At 49.0% G+C, this 12,708-nt stretch overlaps 1 protein-coding gene across 3 annotated transcripts in view; it reads right to left on the bottom strand.

Annotated features, from left to right (window-relative positions):
- The window catches only part of BCL2L1 (BCL2 like 1), a 53,779-nt gene that overhangs the window by 37,753 nt on the left and 3,318 nt on the right, over nucleotides 1–12,708 (bottom strand). Inside the window, exons 1-2 of one of the 3 annotated variants that reach the window (XM_081196737.1) lie at nucleotides 9,428–9,580; nucleotides 7,287–7,957 (exon numbers count right to left, since the gene is read on the bottom strand). In XM_081196737.1, coding sequence (XP_081052863.1) covers nucleotides 7,287–7,832 — 546 coding nt within the window. In that variant the 5' untranslated portion in view covers nucleotides 7,833–7,957; nucleotides 9,428–9,580. Of the gene's footprint in view, nucleotides 1–7,286; nucleotides 7,958–8,235; nucleotides 8,377–9,427; nucleotides 9,581–12,708 lie in introns of those variants that run through there. The other 2 variants (XM_081196739.1, XM_081196738.1) reach the window with 2 other exon arrangements.

The raw sequence follows: 12,708 nt of genomic DNA, 5'->3' as shown, positions 1-12,708 counted from the left end.
ATAGAAGTGGCTGCATTTTATTGGCAAATGAGTCAGCTCTTTGACTTGCAAAATTGTGATGTAAATTGGTGAGTCTTAATGCTACAGGTGTGCCCCGTCAAACAAGTTGCATTCATGCTCCAAACATCCGTGCCAGCAGACCAACTCCATGGCTGACAAGAGAGACATAAAGGCAAGCAGGCATGTGGATTCTCCCCAAATTGGCATGCCAGGATAAAATGAATTGGTTCTGGTGACAACTTTAAACAAACTGGACGTTCCCGACAGAACAGTCTGAGTTGTGCAGAATATGGTTAGAAGGTGTGAACGTTGGGAGTTCATCTTGCTACAGTGCCTGAAATCACAGACACACCTTGTGCATACCTTCCCACATAGCAATGTAAATGAAACAGAAAAATCACCTATGCACCAAAAAAAAAAAGACACTCTGCCCACACACCAGTTGACTTAGAGGACTGAGCTTACAATAGGCGACTGCGTTTTAACTGCGCAGATTTAATTATGCATTTTACATTTATATCCTGACTTTCCTCCAAGCAACTTAAGGCAGCAAACATGGTTCTCTTCCTATTTCATCTTCATAATGACCAAGAGGTCAAACTGGGAGGGGTGGCTAACACCCCAGAGGACAGGAACACACTTCAAAACGACCTTGACAGATTAGAAAACTGGGCCAAAACAAACATGATGAATTTTAACAGGGAGAAATGTAAAGTATTGCACTTGGGCAAAAAAAATGAGAGGCACAAATACAAGATGGGTGACACCTGGCTTGAGAGCAGTACATGTGAAAAGGATAAAGGAGTCTTGGTTGACCACAAACTTGACATGAGCCAACAGTGTGACGCGGCAGCTAAAAAAGCCAATGCAATTCTGGGCCTCATCAATAGGAGTATAGCATCTAGATCAAGGGAAGTAATAGTGCCACTGTATTCTGCTCTGGTCAGACCTCACCTGGAGTACTGTGTCCAGTTCTGGGCACCACAATTCAAGAAGGACACTGACAAACTGGAACGTGTCCAGAAGAGGGCAACCAAAATGGTCAAAGGCCTGGAAACGATGCCTTATGAGGAACGGTTAAGGGAGCTGGGCATGTTTAGCCTGGAGAAGAGGAGGTTAAGGGGTGATATGATAGCCATGTTCAAATATATAAAAGGATGTCACATAGAGGAGGGAGAAAGGTTGTTTTCTGCTGCTCCAGAGAAGCGGACACGGAGCAATGGATCCAAACTACAAGAAAGAAGATTCCACCTAAACATTAGGAAGAACTTCCTGACAGTAAGAGCTGTTCGACAGTGGAATTTGCTGCCAAGGAGTGTGGTGGAGTCTCCTTCTGTGGAGGTCTTTAAGCAGAGGCTTGACAACCATATGTCAGGAGTGCTCTGATGGTGTTTCCTGCTTGGCAGGGGGTTGGACTCGATGGCCCTTGTGGTCTCTTCCAACTCTATGATTCTATGATTCTATGATTCTAAGAGGTGGCTTGGTATTTTCCGGTTTGGAACCCACTGAATGATAAATGCACCATCAAGACCATGGGTGCCAATCTGTCTTGCATTCCTAGTCCAATCCTCTGAACCCATCCTTTCCTCAAGCTGGTGCCCTCCACATGACAGCTCCCATTCTAGATACAGGGGTGGGGTTAATGTTTTTATTTGCTATTGTGGTATGTATCTTTGTGTTTTTATACCATAAACCGCCCTGTGGTCTTCGGATGAAGGGCAGTGTGGAAATTTAATTAAAAAATTAAAAATTCCTGACCACTGATTGGTCTTGCTGACTGAGGCTGTTGGGAGCTGTGGTCCAAAGGTTGTTCTAACCCATACACCACACTGGTAGTGGCCATGGGCACACTGTTAACCCCAGAACTGACCACTGTTCCCTCACCTTCACTTTCCAGTTGCTAGATCTAGGCTTGATCCATCTTCTCAGGCTTTTTGAGCCTGCCAGATAGCTTGCTTTACAGCTCCAATGCCCATGTACTCCTGCTACAGCCCATCCATGACAACAGACCATTTCCTGTTACATACCAAAATCCAGCCTTGGGCACCCAAGGGATCCCACCTCCCTCACCTTACTAAGAAGGCCAAAAATGCTGCATGCGACGTCTGCTAAGGCAAGGGAGGAGAAAGACCAGGAGACAGCTGGGGACCCCTTGCTGGCTACCTTACACACACACCCCTCCCAATGTGCCTCTGTTTATCTACAAAATTTCCAGAGCAACTTTCATCTCCTGAAGACTGATCACATAAAGGCATTGTCCCACCCGCTTTGAAGTGTGCTGCTCCTCAAGCCCTCTCCAAAGATACTTTCCAAGACATAAAATGCTGAGCGACTCTGGGGAATGCGCACGAACACACGGAGCCTGCTCCCTGCCAGGGGCAGGCCTGCCAGAACATGCAAGCCTCTCTGTGGGTCTTTCTCGCAAGCTACGCCCTTTCCACAACAGCATTGTTTGAAAGGGCCAGGCAGAGGCTGCTCCCCAGGCCCCAAGAGAGCGCTAATCCCATGCTAACAAGGCTACAGCAAGAGCAGGGAGAGAAGTGCACGTTGGCTGAAGGCTTACAACAGGGCAGCCTGTTCAGGGCCAGTGTGAAGGGGGGGAGAGACAGAGCTCACCTCTCGAGCCCAGAGATTTTCCAGGCTGCAAGCACCATCAGGAAGTTAGCACAAGGCCAATCCAGCCACTTCTATTACTGTTAGCAAAACGCCCCTCATTCAGACAGGAGGCTTGTGGGTAGGAAAGGGGCTTGTCTACTGCAAAGAAATGAGCAAGTGAGGAAAGCGCACCTGTGTGCAATCTGCACGGAGACACTACTGACCCTTCTGTGAGATCACTGTCAGGGAAAGAATCACAGAATTGTAGAGCTGGAAGGCACCCCAATAGCCATCTAGGCCAACCCCCTGCAAATGCACCCCTCAATAATTAAGACTCAAATCTTCGAACTGCACAGTCTTGTCATCTGTTTCTCGGTCACTCTAGAGCATGACAACTTATTGCTACTGATTGCTACCAGAAAAATGCCTGTCGTGATGACTGGAGGACTGTGTACTTGGCTGCTTACTGGAAGCTCCCAGTCATCACACAGGCCAGCCCACTCAGGGCCAGGGGGGACGGATGCGTTGCTCTCCCTTCAACAGTCTTATTGACCTGACTTTTTCCCAGGGCAAGCAGCCATTTATAAAATTAAGGGGTATATGCTAAGACAACATGAAGTAGGAGACCAAACCTGCTCCCCAGCACAGGTGAACTGAGTTCCTGGCAACCAAGCCCACTACTATCAATATAACGTATTTTTCACCCCATAGGGCACACCTAGTTTTTTTTGGGGGGGGGAATAAAGAAAAAAAATTATCCCCCCCCCCCCAGGCACGGGGCTGGGGCAGGGGAAGCCCAAGCTTCCCTCGACCCCAGCCCCCAGAACAGGCTGCTATCCGCAAGCCTTGGGAGCCTGGCAGGAACTCCCGCCGGGCTCCCCAGGCTTGCGGATATCTGCCCAAAGCCCGGGGTGCGCGGCTCAGCGCGCCCCAGGCTTCAAGATGCAGGCTGCTATCTGCAAGCCTGCGGAGACTGGTGGGAACTCCCACGGGCTCCCAAGACCTGCGGATAGCTTCCTGAAGCCTGGAAAGTGAGAGGGGTCATTGTGCACCGACCCCTCTCGCTCTCCAGGCTTCAGCGAAAGCCTGCATTCACCCCATAGGACGCACACACACTTCCCCTTCATTTTTGGAGGGGGGAAAGTGTGTCCTACGGGGCGAAAAATACGGTAATCCATCCTGAGTTTGGGTTCCTGGTCAGATTGGAGAGCAACAGCAAGTGGAATAAAATGCTGGGAAATAGGTGCATTTGCATCCTTTCAGGAGTGCCAAGAATAATGCATGGACTTCATAACAAACTCATTAGGGAGAAAAAGAGAGAGACACCAGCCACATTTCCAGAGATCTGAACCCAGCTCTTCCTGTTCCAAGTCAACCCTCTGCCCACAACATTCACCAGTTCTTAATTTGCCAAATGCCTTCTAGTCACTGCAGCCTCACTTGCAATAATTCTGCGAGGTAGGTAATCAATATTATTCCATTTTTACAGATGAGGAACAGAGGCAAAGAGCAACATGCCCAAGACCACACGTTATTTTACTTTTCATTTAGTACTTTTCCATCAAAGCTATCTCCAGTTGGTTCATATTAGGGGTGGGGACTAGAGCTGTCTGTTCTGAATCCAGGTGCAATTATATGATCCACTGGATCTCAGTAATTCCATGATGTGTGATGGGAGTCTGACCTTCTTAGCGGTTAGTATGTTAGAGAAACTGGGTAACTCACTGGATGACTCTCTCTCTCTCTCAACTTGACCTACCTCACAGGGTGCTTGTGAGGATAAAATAGGAGGGGACCACATACCGCAACTTAAGCTCCTTGGAGGAAGCATGGAACAAACATCAAAGAAAGAAAGAAAGAAAACTATTCTGCAGTACTGAAAAAGTTATCCCCATGGACATGATGGTCCATAACCTTTCTGTGGCCACCATTATCTACTTCCCCACCTTGCACCATTCATTTCCACCAGCAGAACTATGTAACAATACCAGAATAGTGAAGGAGAACCTAGGGAGACAACAATGTTGAGATCTGAGCAGCAGGAACCAGTGGGTGTGCACCCCAGAGCAATTCTGCCCCTCCCACAAATGCCGAACAAATATTTGCCCAAACAATGCATTTGTCCTTAGACATAAAAAAGGGAAGACTCCCAGCAGGCGGTATTAGCTGAGTTGGGGGGGAGGGGAAGGGGGATCTCAGCCTCCCAGCAAGCCAGGGCCAGTGACTTTCCATCAGCGATTTAATCTAAATCCCTCCGGGGAGTTCGTTTACAAAATCAGATTACATTATCGCCTCGGTCTCCAGGATACAGCCCAATCGTCACCAGAGCGACAGGGATATGGAAATCTCCATTGGACCAAGGACTAATCTCGGGAGCTGGAGGGAACCAGGAGAAGAGGAGAGAAGAGAACAAGAGATGGGGCCAGCCACCAAGATGGCCTTAAGAGGAAGAGGAACCAGTCGGGTCAGTTTGGGCAGACACACCCCAGGTTGTGCCCCCAGGACGACTGCATTCCCAGCATTCCTGAGTAATACCCCCTCCCTATGCTCTCTCTAGCTCTCTCTCAGTTTTCTCAACACTCACTCTATCCAGCCTGCATCCAATACTGGACTTCACTCCATGCGCCCATTAGGTTTTATCCCTTGCTTGCTGCATTTACATCTGGGTAGCTGAGAGCTGCCACACACAGCCTTGAGTGGTACTTAAAAGTAAATTCCCAAGAAGTGCGCATTAACCCATCAGGAGCTTTGTTTAGGTTCAAACCCAAGGATGTAGACAATTCAGCAGGTGGGACCTTGAGTGAAACAGCCAGCAGCTGATTTTTAACAAGGATGTATTTTCAACTGAGCCAGCAACACCGCCAGATGCAGGGAAAGGGCTCAATGGCCCCCTTGGTGTGAGCAGCCGCGGAGACTGGGTCAAGGGTCTCCCGTTATTCTGCATCACAGCTACTGGGAGTGAGCAGCTGAGAGACGTCACTGGAGGATTCTGCCAACGCGTCTGCTGCTGATCACTCTCCGAGGGGAAGAGGGCATTAAAGTGTCCTTAGCAGATGAGACACAAATAAAGAGGGCTGGGGGAGGGTATGCAAGGGGTCCAGATGGGGAGTCTGACTGAGCCTCCAGTGACCCACCCCTACTTTAACATAATGCAACTGCCCTGGAGTTAAAAGCAGCCTTGCTATTAGCCACTTGCCCATATGCCCAGGCTCCAACTTGGTCACTAATTGCTAGGGCTAGGCCCATTGTTCAGACTGCCCTACTCTGTACAGGTACATGGAGGCAGCCGGGCTAGTAAAACCTTTGGGGGGAACTAGGAAATATGACCCAGAAGCTGTACGCCGGCTCCCTCGGCCAATAAAGCGAGATGAGTGCCGCAACCCCAGAGTCGGCAACGACTGGACCTAATGGTCAGGGGTCCCTTTACCTTTACCTTAGGAAATAAGGCTGGCCTGTTTACAAGGAAAGATTAAACTAATTTTCCACCCGTGATGAATGTCAGGAATTTGTTTTGAGTGTTCCAACAAAGCACGAGCTTCTGGGTGGTATGAGAGCTCCCTACGCCAGCACTGATTTGCAGCAGTTAACCCGTGTCTCTCTACCAAATGCACATTCTGGGTGTCACAATCACTGTACAGGGTCTTCCTGTCAAGCAAAGGAAAAACACTAGGGAGTTGCTAGACACTTATGCAAGGCCACACCCAGAGCCACACTAGCTGCTGTCAAATCCCATGACCTAACCTTTTCCATAGAACATTCATGCTTGGGGCAAGCACATTGGCCATGCACCAAACTGCACTCCCTGGGAAGGTGATTATGTGTGGCAACACAAACAGTCTATTTATCCACAGTTGGGGTTAAGGGAAGAGGAAAAATACAGGTTTGAGTCTAGTCATGACCAGCAGTTGTCTCATCACCCCTTCACTGGGTACCTGTGCCCTGGAAAAGCACCTCAATCATGCCAGACAGCAGGGTAGGCAAAATGTCAACCAACCTCTTCCTTAACCTCAAGGCTTGCCCCAGGTTCCAAAGATTAGCTTTGACCCCTAAAGATGAAGAAGACCCAGGGTGGTACATTTTATCTGAAAGCAGCCTTTAGCCCCTGTCAGGGTACAGGTGCGATATAAATAGATATATAATAAGGGGATAATAAACTAGAAAAGAAATGGAAAGTACCTTTGAGGCTTTGATTAGTGGGCTATGAAATGCTCTAGTGAACAAGGGGATTCAGAGGCAGGCCTGTGGGTGACCTGAACCAAGCCAGCCTGAACGAGAAAAGGAAAGACAGTGGCTAGTACCTATCCAACTACACAGCTGAGGAAAGAGCCCTTGGTACCATGTGTGTCTACATACTTGGCATTGCAGGGGAGAAAGAACAGGAAACCTAATATCCATCAGCAGGTGTGAAATAGCATGGAACAAAGATACAATATTTCAGCCCTTGGTGGCCATTTCCAGCATCTGGTTATCCAATGTTGTATTGGCACCTTGCCGGAGAAGACACTTGGCACCTTTCCTCTACTGGTGCCCTCCACATGTTTTGGACTACAGCTTCGATTAGCTCCAGCCCATCAGCATCCTCAAGTTCTGCCTCTGATGCTGCTAGAAATATAAACTGGCCTGTTTCATACTCAGAACTACGAAGGTGCCCTTCCCACCACCACCACCACCACCCTTTGCCAACTGCTTACCCAGCCGCCATTTTCTTGGATCCACGGGTCCAGGTGGTCCGTCAGGTAAGTGGTCATCCAGCTGACAATCCGTCCCACCAGCACTCGCATCTCCTTGTCGACGCTCTCCACGCACAGGGCCCCTCCGAAGGAGAAAAATGCCACAATCCTCCCCCAGTTCACCCCGTCCCGGAAAAGTTCATTCACCACCTGCTCAAAGCTCTGGTATGCTGTGCCAGGGGTGATGTGGAGCTGGGATGTGAGGTCACTGAAAGCTCTCCGGTACCTCAGTTCAAACTCATCGCCTGCCTCTCTTAGCGTCTGCCTCACGTCCAACCTCGGGCTGTCTTCAAGATCACTGAGGATGCTCGGATGTCCAGTAGCCCCATTTACGACCGGGCTAGTACTTTGATGCCAAGACGGACTCCCATTGGGGACGCTGTCCATCTCGTCTCTCAACTCAGTCCTGTTCTCGCTGTCCTCCTCCAGCTCATCCCAGCTGTGGCCCCTCTCTGACAGCTTGTAGGAAACAAAGTCTACCACGAGCGCCCTGTTATTGCGTGACATCTTCACACCTGAAGGTGTCTCAGTAAGTCCATGGTCCAGAATGCTAGCCAACCAGCACGTTTACCGAGCGAGGATGCTGCTCCTTTCCATCTTTCTGGCAACCAGAAGAATGCCAAGCAAGAGAGCTTCAAGGGAGAAAGAGCAGAAGGAGAGAAAGAAGGAGACGAAACTGTTAAAAGGACCAGGCTTCCACTCTGTTTTCCTGGCATGCACGTAGCAGCAGTCCCTTACTACTCAGGGAAAGTCAAATATTCATGAGCATCTCTGTGGCTCATCCTCAGACTTAGTCATATGAGCATCTGTACAGACAGCCAACTCCTCCCCTCCCCCGGCCACTTCACTTTTCCACTAAAGCTGGTCCCAAATCTCATGCACAGGGTTCACCCCCCAACAGATGTTTTACCGGGCTCAGGTGCTGCCTGTGAGGTCCTTTCCCCCAAAATTCTGTGCAGCATGGCCAGGACACTCAGTACCCAGGTGGTCTCTCTGCCACATCTGAGATCAATCTTTGGAAGCAAAACCAGCTCTGACCGGAGTGATCCTGCAGCCTGCCAGGCTGGGAAGATGCAGGCAAAGAAGGTTCTGAAAACCCAAGAGGGCTCCCCCTGCCACCTTGATTGAGTGCTGCGGCTCTCCTGCAGCAGCGAAGCATAGAGATCCCTCCCCCTGCATCTCCACCTCCCACCATCCCCGGGATCTAAGCACTTCCTGGTGCTTTTTTTAAAGGGACAAGTACTGGATGAAGCTTCTCGGCTGTATTTGCTTGCTCCCCAACACGGACCCAGGAATTAACAATCAGGACGCCACCTTTTGCCCCTGGTCAGTAATGTCTCTCAACAGCCTAAAACAAAAGCAGAGAGTAAACCGGGGAGAGAAGTTTGGGGCTTTTTTTTAATTAAAAAGCAACTTCAGGGAAGGATTAGAAGCTGCTTTCAGGTTGATCACCTTGACTTAGATTTCAAGACCCTGAAAGGTGTGGGGACTTTGATTACACAGCCTCTCCATTTTACACTGGAAAAGCGGCTCGTTTTTCACCCCCTCCCTGCAGCCTGCTCCGGCAGCAAAGTCAAAGGCAAGAGTTTCCTTCTGCCTTCCTGAAATACTAGCTTAAGTCCTCTGCGCTAGCTTAAACGTTAACTGCAAAGGGTTGCAGCTGACGAGCACAGAGGCACAGCAGACCTCAGCCGTTAGTGCAGCTCCAAAGCAGAATTCTGAGCACAAACTCCCACCACAAACAGACCCACTTATGGGAATGAGTCATGCATGAGACATATCCCCCAAATTGGAAAGCTCAGGCACGCACAAGGCAAATGACTGCGAAGAACCAGGCAGAGGGGGTGATAGCAGGCTGCAATTGTGCCCGGCATGGCAAAGGATCCAACTTAATGTTGAATTTGTATGAACAACCGGTCAGTGGTATTCTCTCTCTCTCTCTCCTGCCCACCCCAACCCTATTTCCTCCTTTGCAGGAGCCGGGAGAGGCAGGGCAGTCACAGCAGCATCCCCTTCCTCCTTCCCAGAAGGCCAGCTGGGCAACAATAGCCAGGCTATCCCCTACTGGGAGATGTGTCAAAAGGAGCTTGTGCAGTACTCACCCCCTGGAGAGGGAGGACGAGCTCAGTTCTGGGAAGTCTTAGGGGAAGGAGGAACCCAGCCAGCCGCTGTGCAGTGAATGTGGCGGAGGAGGCAGCAGCAGCAGGGATTAAGTTCCAGGCACTGGCCAACCCGCCTTGACATCACCATCGCCCCGCCTCCTAAGGGCTGGCCAAACATTCAAGCCAGCCAGCCCCCATTCCCAGATTGCAGGAGGCTTGAAAACATCAAAGCTCAGCAGATTATGAAATCTCCATTCTGTTAATTGAGCCTTCATTCAGGATATTTTTTTGCGTGGGTGTGCGTGGGAGAGGGGATTTTTGTAGTTAAAACCCCAATTTTTCTACCATTCACTCTAGCAGTATGGCACAAATCTGTGACCAGCACACATCTAGACTCCTTCCGCGTCCATCACAAGGAGCTTATGGGGTCTGAAAACACCCTCTCTCCCCAATCTTTTATGTTCTTCTCCCGCAGTGCCATCTGAATAAAGGTTAGTCAGAAGTGAGCCCTTCTGAATCCAGCAGGAATTTGCTTCCTGGTAACCCGGAAAGTGCTTTCTGTAGGGTCGTACTGCATGTGGGGAAGTGCGACAGTGGCTTCTTCAAAGGAGAGGTAACTACCGTATTTTTTGCACCATAACACTCACTTTTTTCCTCCTAGAAAGTAAGGGGAAATGTCTGTGCGTGTTATGGAGGAAATGCCTACGGGTGGCATGCCTACGGATTTTCCTCCTCTAAAAACTACGTGCGTGTTATGGTTGGGTGCGTGTTATAGAGCGAAAAATACAGTAAATGCCATTTTCACACAACAGACTAAGGAAGAGAAACCTTCATTCTCACCAGGCTAAAGCAAGATTCCCTAACCTGGTGCGCTCCAGATATTTTGAACTATAATAAAAACAACTCCTATCAGCTCTTGGTCAACTTCCCCAGCCTCCTGAGCCCTTATTTCCCAGATCCTTACAGCACACAAGCCACTTCCACTGCTAGGCGCTATGTGGCCTTTTCCCTGGACAAAGTGGGTTTTTTTATTTCCCTCCCAGCAGCTGTACTCTTTAAGATTTCCGTCTCCCTCTCTCCTTTGCTGGGAAAGCTACACAGGCAGGCTGAAATAAAAGACTCCTGGAGGGCGCTCAGTACCTGTGGTGCAATCCTGCCAGAGCACTGTAGAGTGGTCCCATGCCTCAAGGGTGTGGAGGCACCTGTGTGCCTGTCTTCCAAGCCTTAGCCAACTGCAAACCATCCTGTCCTCCACAATGAAATCATCGAAAGTTAGAGCTGCTAACTCGAACACACACAGAGAGACTTCTCTTAAGACCACCCTCTATCATTTTCTCAGGACCTTCAGCCAAACACCCTGCAGGCTCCTGGGATCCAGCAAGATCCGCATCTTTCTTTTCTCTCTCCTCCCCAAACATGCACAGAGCAAAGGGTTTGGCTCTGGACACACTCACTTGCAGGATGAACTCCCTGTCTGAGAACTGTCCCATCTTGGGGGAAAGGGAAAAGAAAACCAGGCTGAAAAGTTAACTGCTGGGACTTAGGTTCCCCTTGTTCTCTGTCAGAGTTCCCCATGTGCCAGAATGACTTCTTGTCTGCAGGGGTGTGAGAAGCCAGAACGTGTTTCCCAAAACTCAAATCAAGAGGTCATGGGTATATCACTTTCTCTTTTTCTTCTCTTTTCCCACCTCTCTGCTAGTTTCAATGGTGTGCTGTCTTAAAACTAGATTCAGGGCTATTGTTTGGCCTTGGCAACTCTTGCGCTCATGCTGCTTATCTGCACATGAGATGGATAGAAAAGTGCCAGTTAGAAGCTTCATACTGTACTTTTAACTGAGCTTTGCAAGCAATCTGGACACTGGTTCCTGTACATGCATACCCCACTCTGTTTGAGGCTCAAGAGGGGGATAAGGCTATCAATGGCTACAAGTGAGCTACCTCCAGGATCAGAGACAGCATGACCCTGAATAGCAGTTGCTGGGGAATAACAGCAAGAGAGAGAGAGCAATTGCCCTCATGTCTTGCTTGTGGACTTCCCAGAGACATCTGGTGGGCCTCTGTGAGAACAAGGTGTTGCACTAAGTAGGTGTTCAGCCTGATCCAGCAGAATAGCTGTCAACGTTTCCCTTTTTTTAAGGGAAATTCCCTTATTCCGAATAGGATTCCTCGCAAGAAAAGGGAAAAGTTGACAGCTATGTCCAGCAGTCAGGCCCTTCTTGTGGTCTTAAGAGCAAAGAATGTTGCTAGAGTGAAGGCAGAGCGGATTCATTCAAGAATGATGTATAATTTCTTTCTAATGCCTTTGTCATGGGTTCATCTAGCATCTCTGCTGCATCTATTGCAAAACATGTGTGCCTCACTAGAATTTCCCTGAAAAAAGGAAGAGCAGTCTCACTGATCAAACTAGGGCCAACTTTCTGATTCTGTGGGTTTTCTTCTCCTTGCTTTCCTTCAGCTCCATCCTGACTATCCCATCCTCAACCCGCAGATCTCCACATTCACCATGTGCTTCTTTTACTGCTCTTTCTAACTTTTTACTTAGAAAAGATGCCACATTTCATCTGTTTTTTTCTGCCCATCCTACGCCTAAATGAATTTAATTTGAAAACACTTTACAGTCATACCTTGGTTCTTGAACGTCTTGGTACTCGGACAAACCCAGAAGTGAGTGTTCCGGTTTGCGAATGTTTTTCGGAAGCTGAACATCCAACGCAGCTTCTGCAGCTTCCAACTGAGTGTAGGAAGCTCCTGCAGCCAATTGGAAGCTGCACCCTGGTTTTCAAACCGTTTCAGGAGTCGAACAGACTCCCTGATCAGATTAGGTTTGACAACCAAGGAATGACTGTATTGATTTGGCATATCAGAGTCTTTCAACAATATGAAAAGTCCTGTTCCACTACCAAAGACAGCTTTCACCAACCTGGTGACCAACATGCTGATGGGATTTGCAGCCCAAAATACCTGGAAGGCACCAGGTTGGCAACGGGTGACTTAAAGCATCATCACCCCGTTAGATATGGTGGAATTAAAAGCCAAGGGGCACAACAAGAAGTGCTCAGATCCCATGTCTGGAACTGGCAATTCTCTGTTGTCCCAACTATAGGATGAGCAACCCTGCCAATGATGTCTCCAATCCCAAATTCAAGCAGTTTCTCCCTGGAATTTTGGTTGGAGAATTGAAAGCTGGGGAAGGGGCACATGTTCAGTCCCTGGCATCTCCTGTAAAATGATCCCAGATCCTAAGGCTGGGAAAGATGTTGAAGAGCCACTGGCATTTGGAG

The sequence above is a fragment of the Podarcis bocagei genome (genome assembly GCF_964188305.1).
Source record: "Podarcis bocagei genome assembly, chromosome: 5".
In the NCBI taxonomy this organism is placed as follows: Eukaryota; Metazoa; Chordata; class Lepidosauria; order Squamata; family Lacertidae; genus Podarcis; species Podarcis bocagei.
This window is presented reverse-complemented; position numbering and strand designations above follow the sequence as displayed.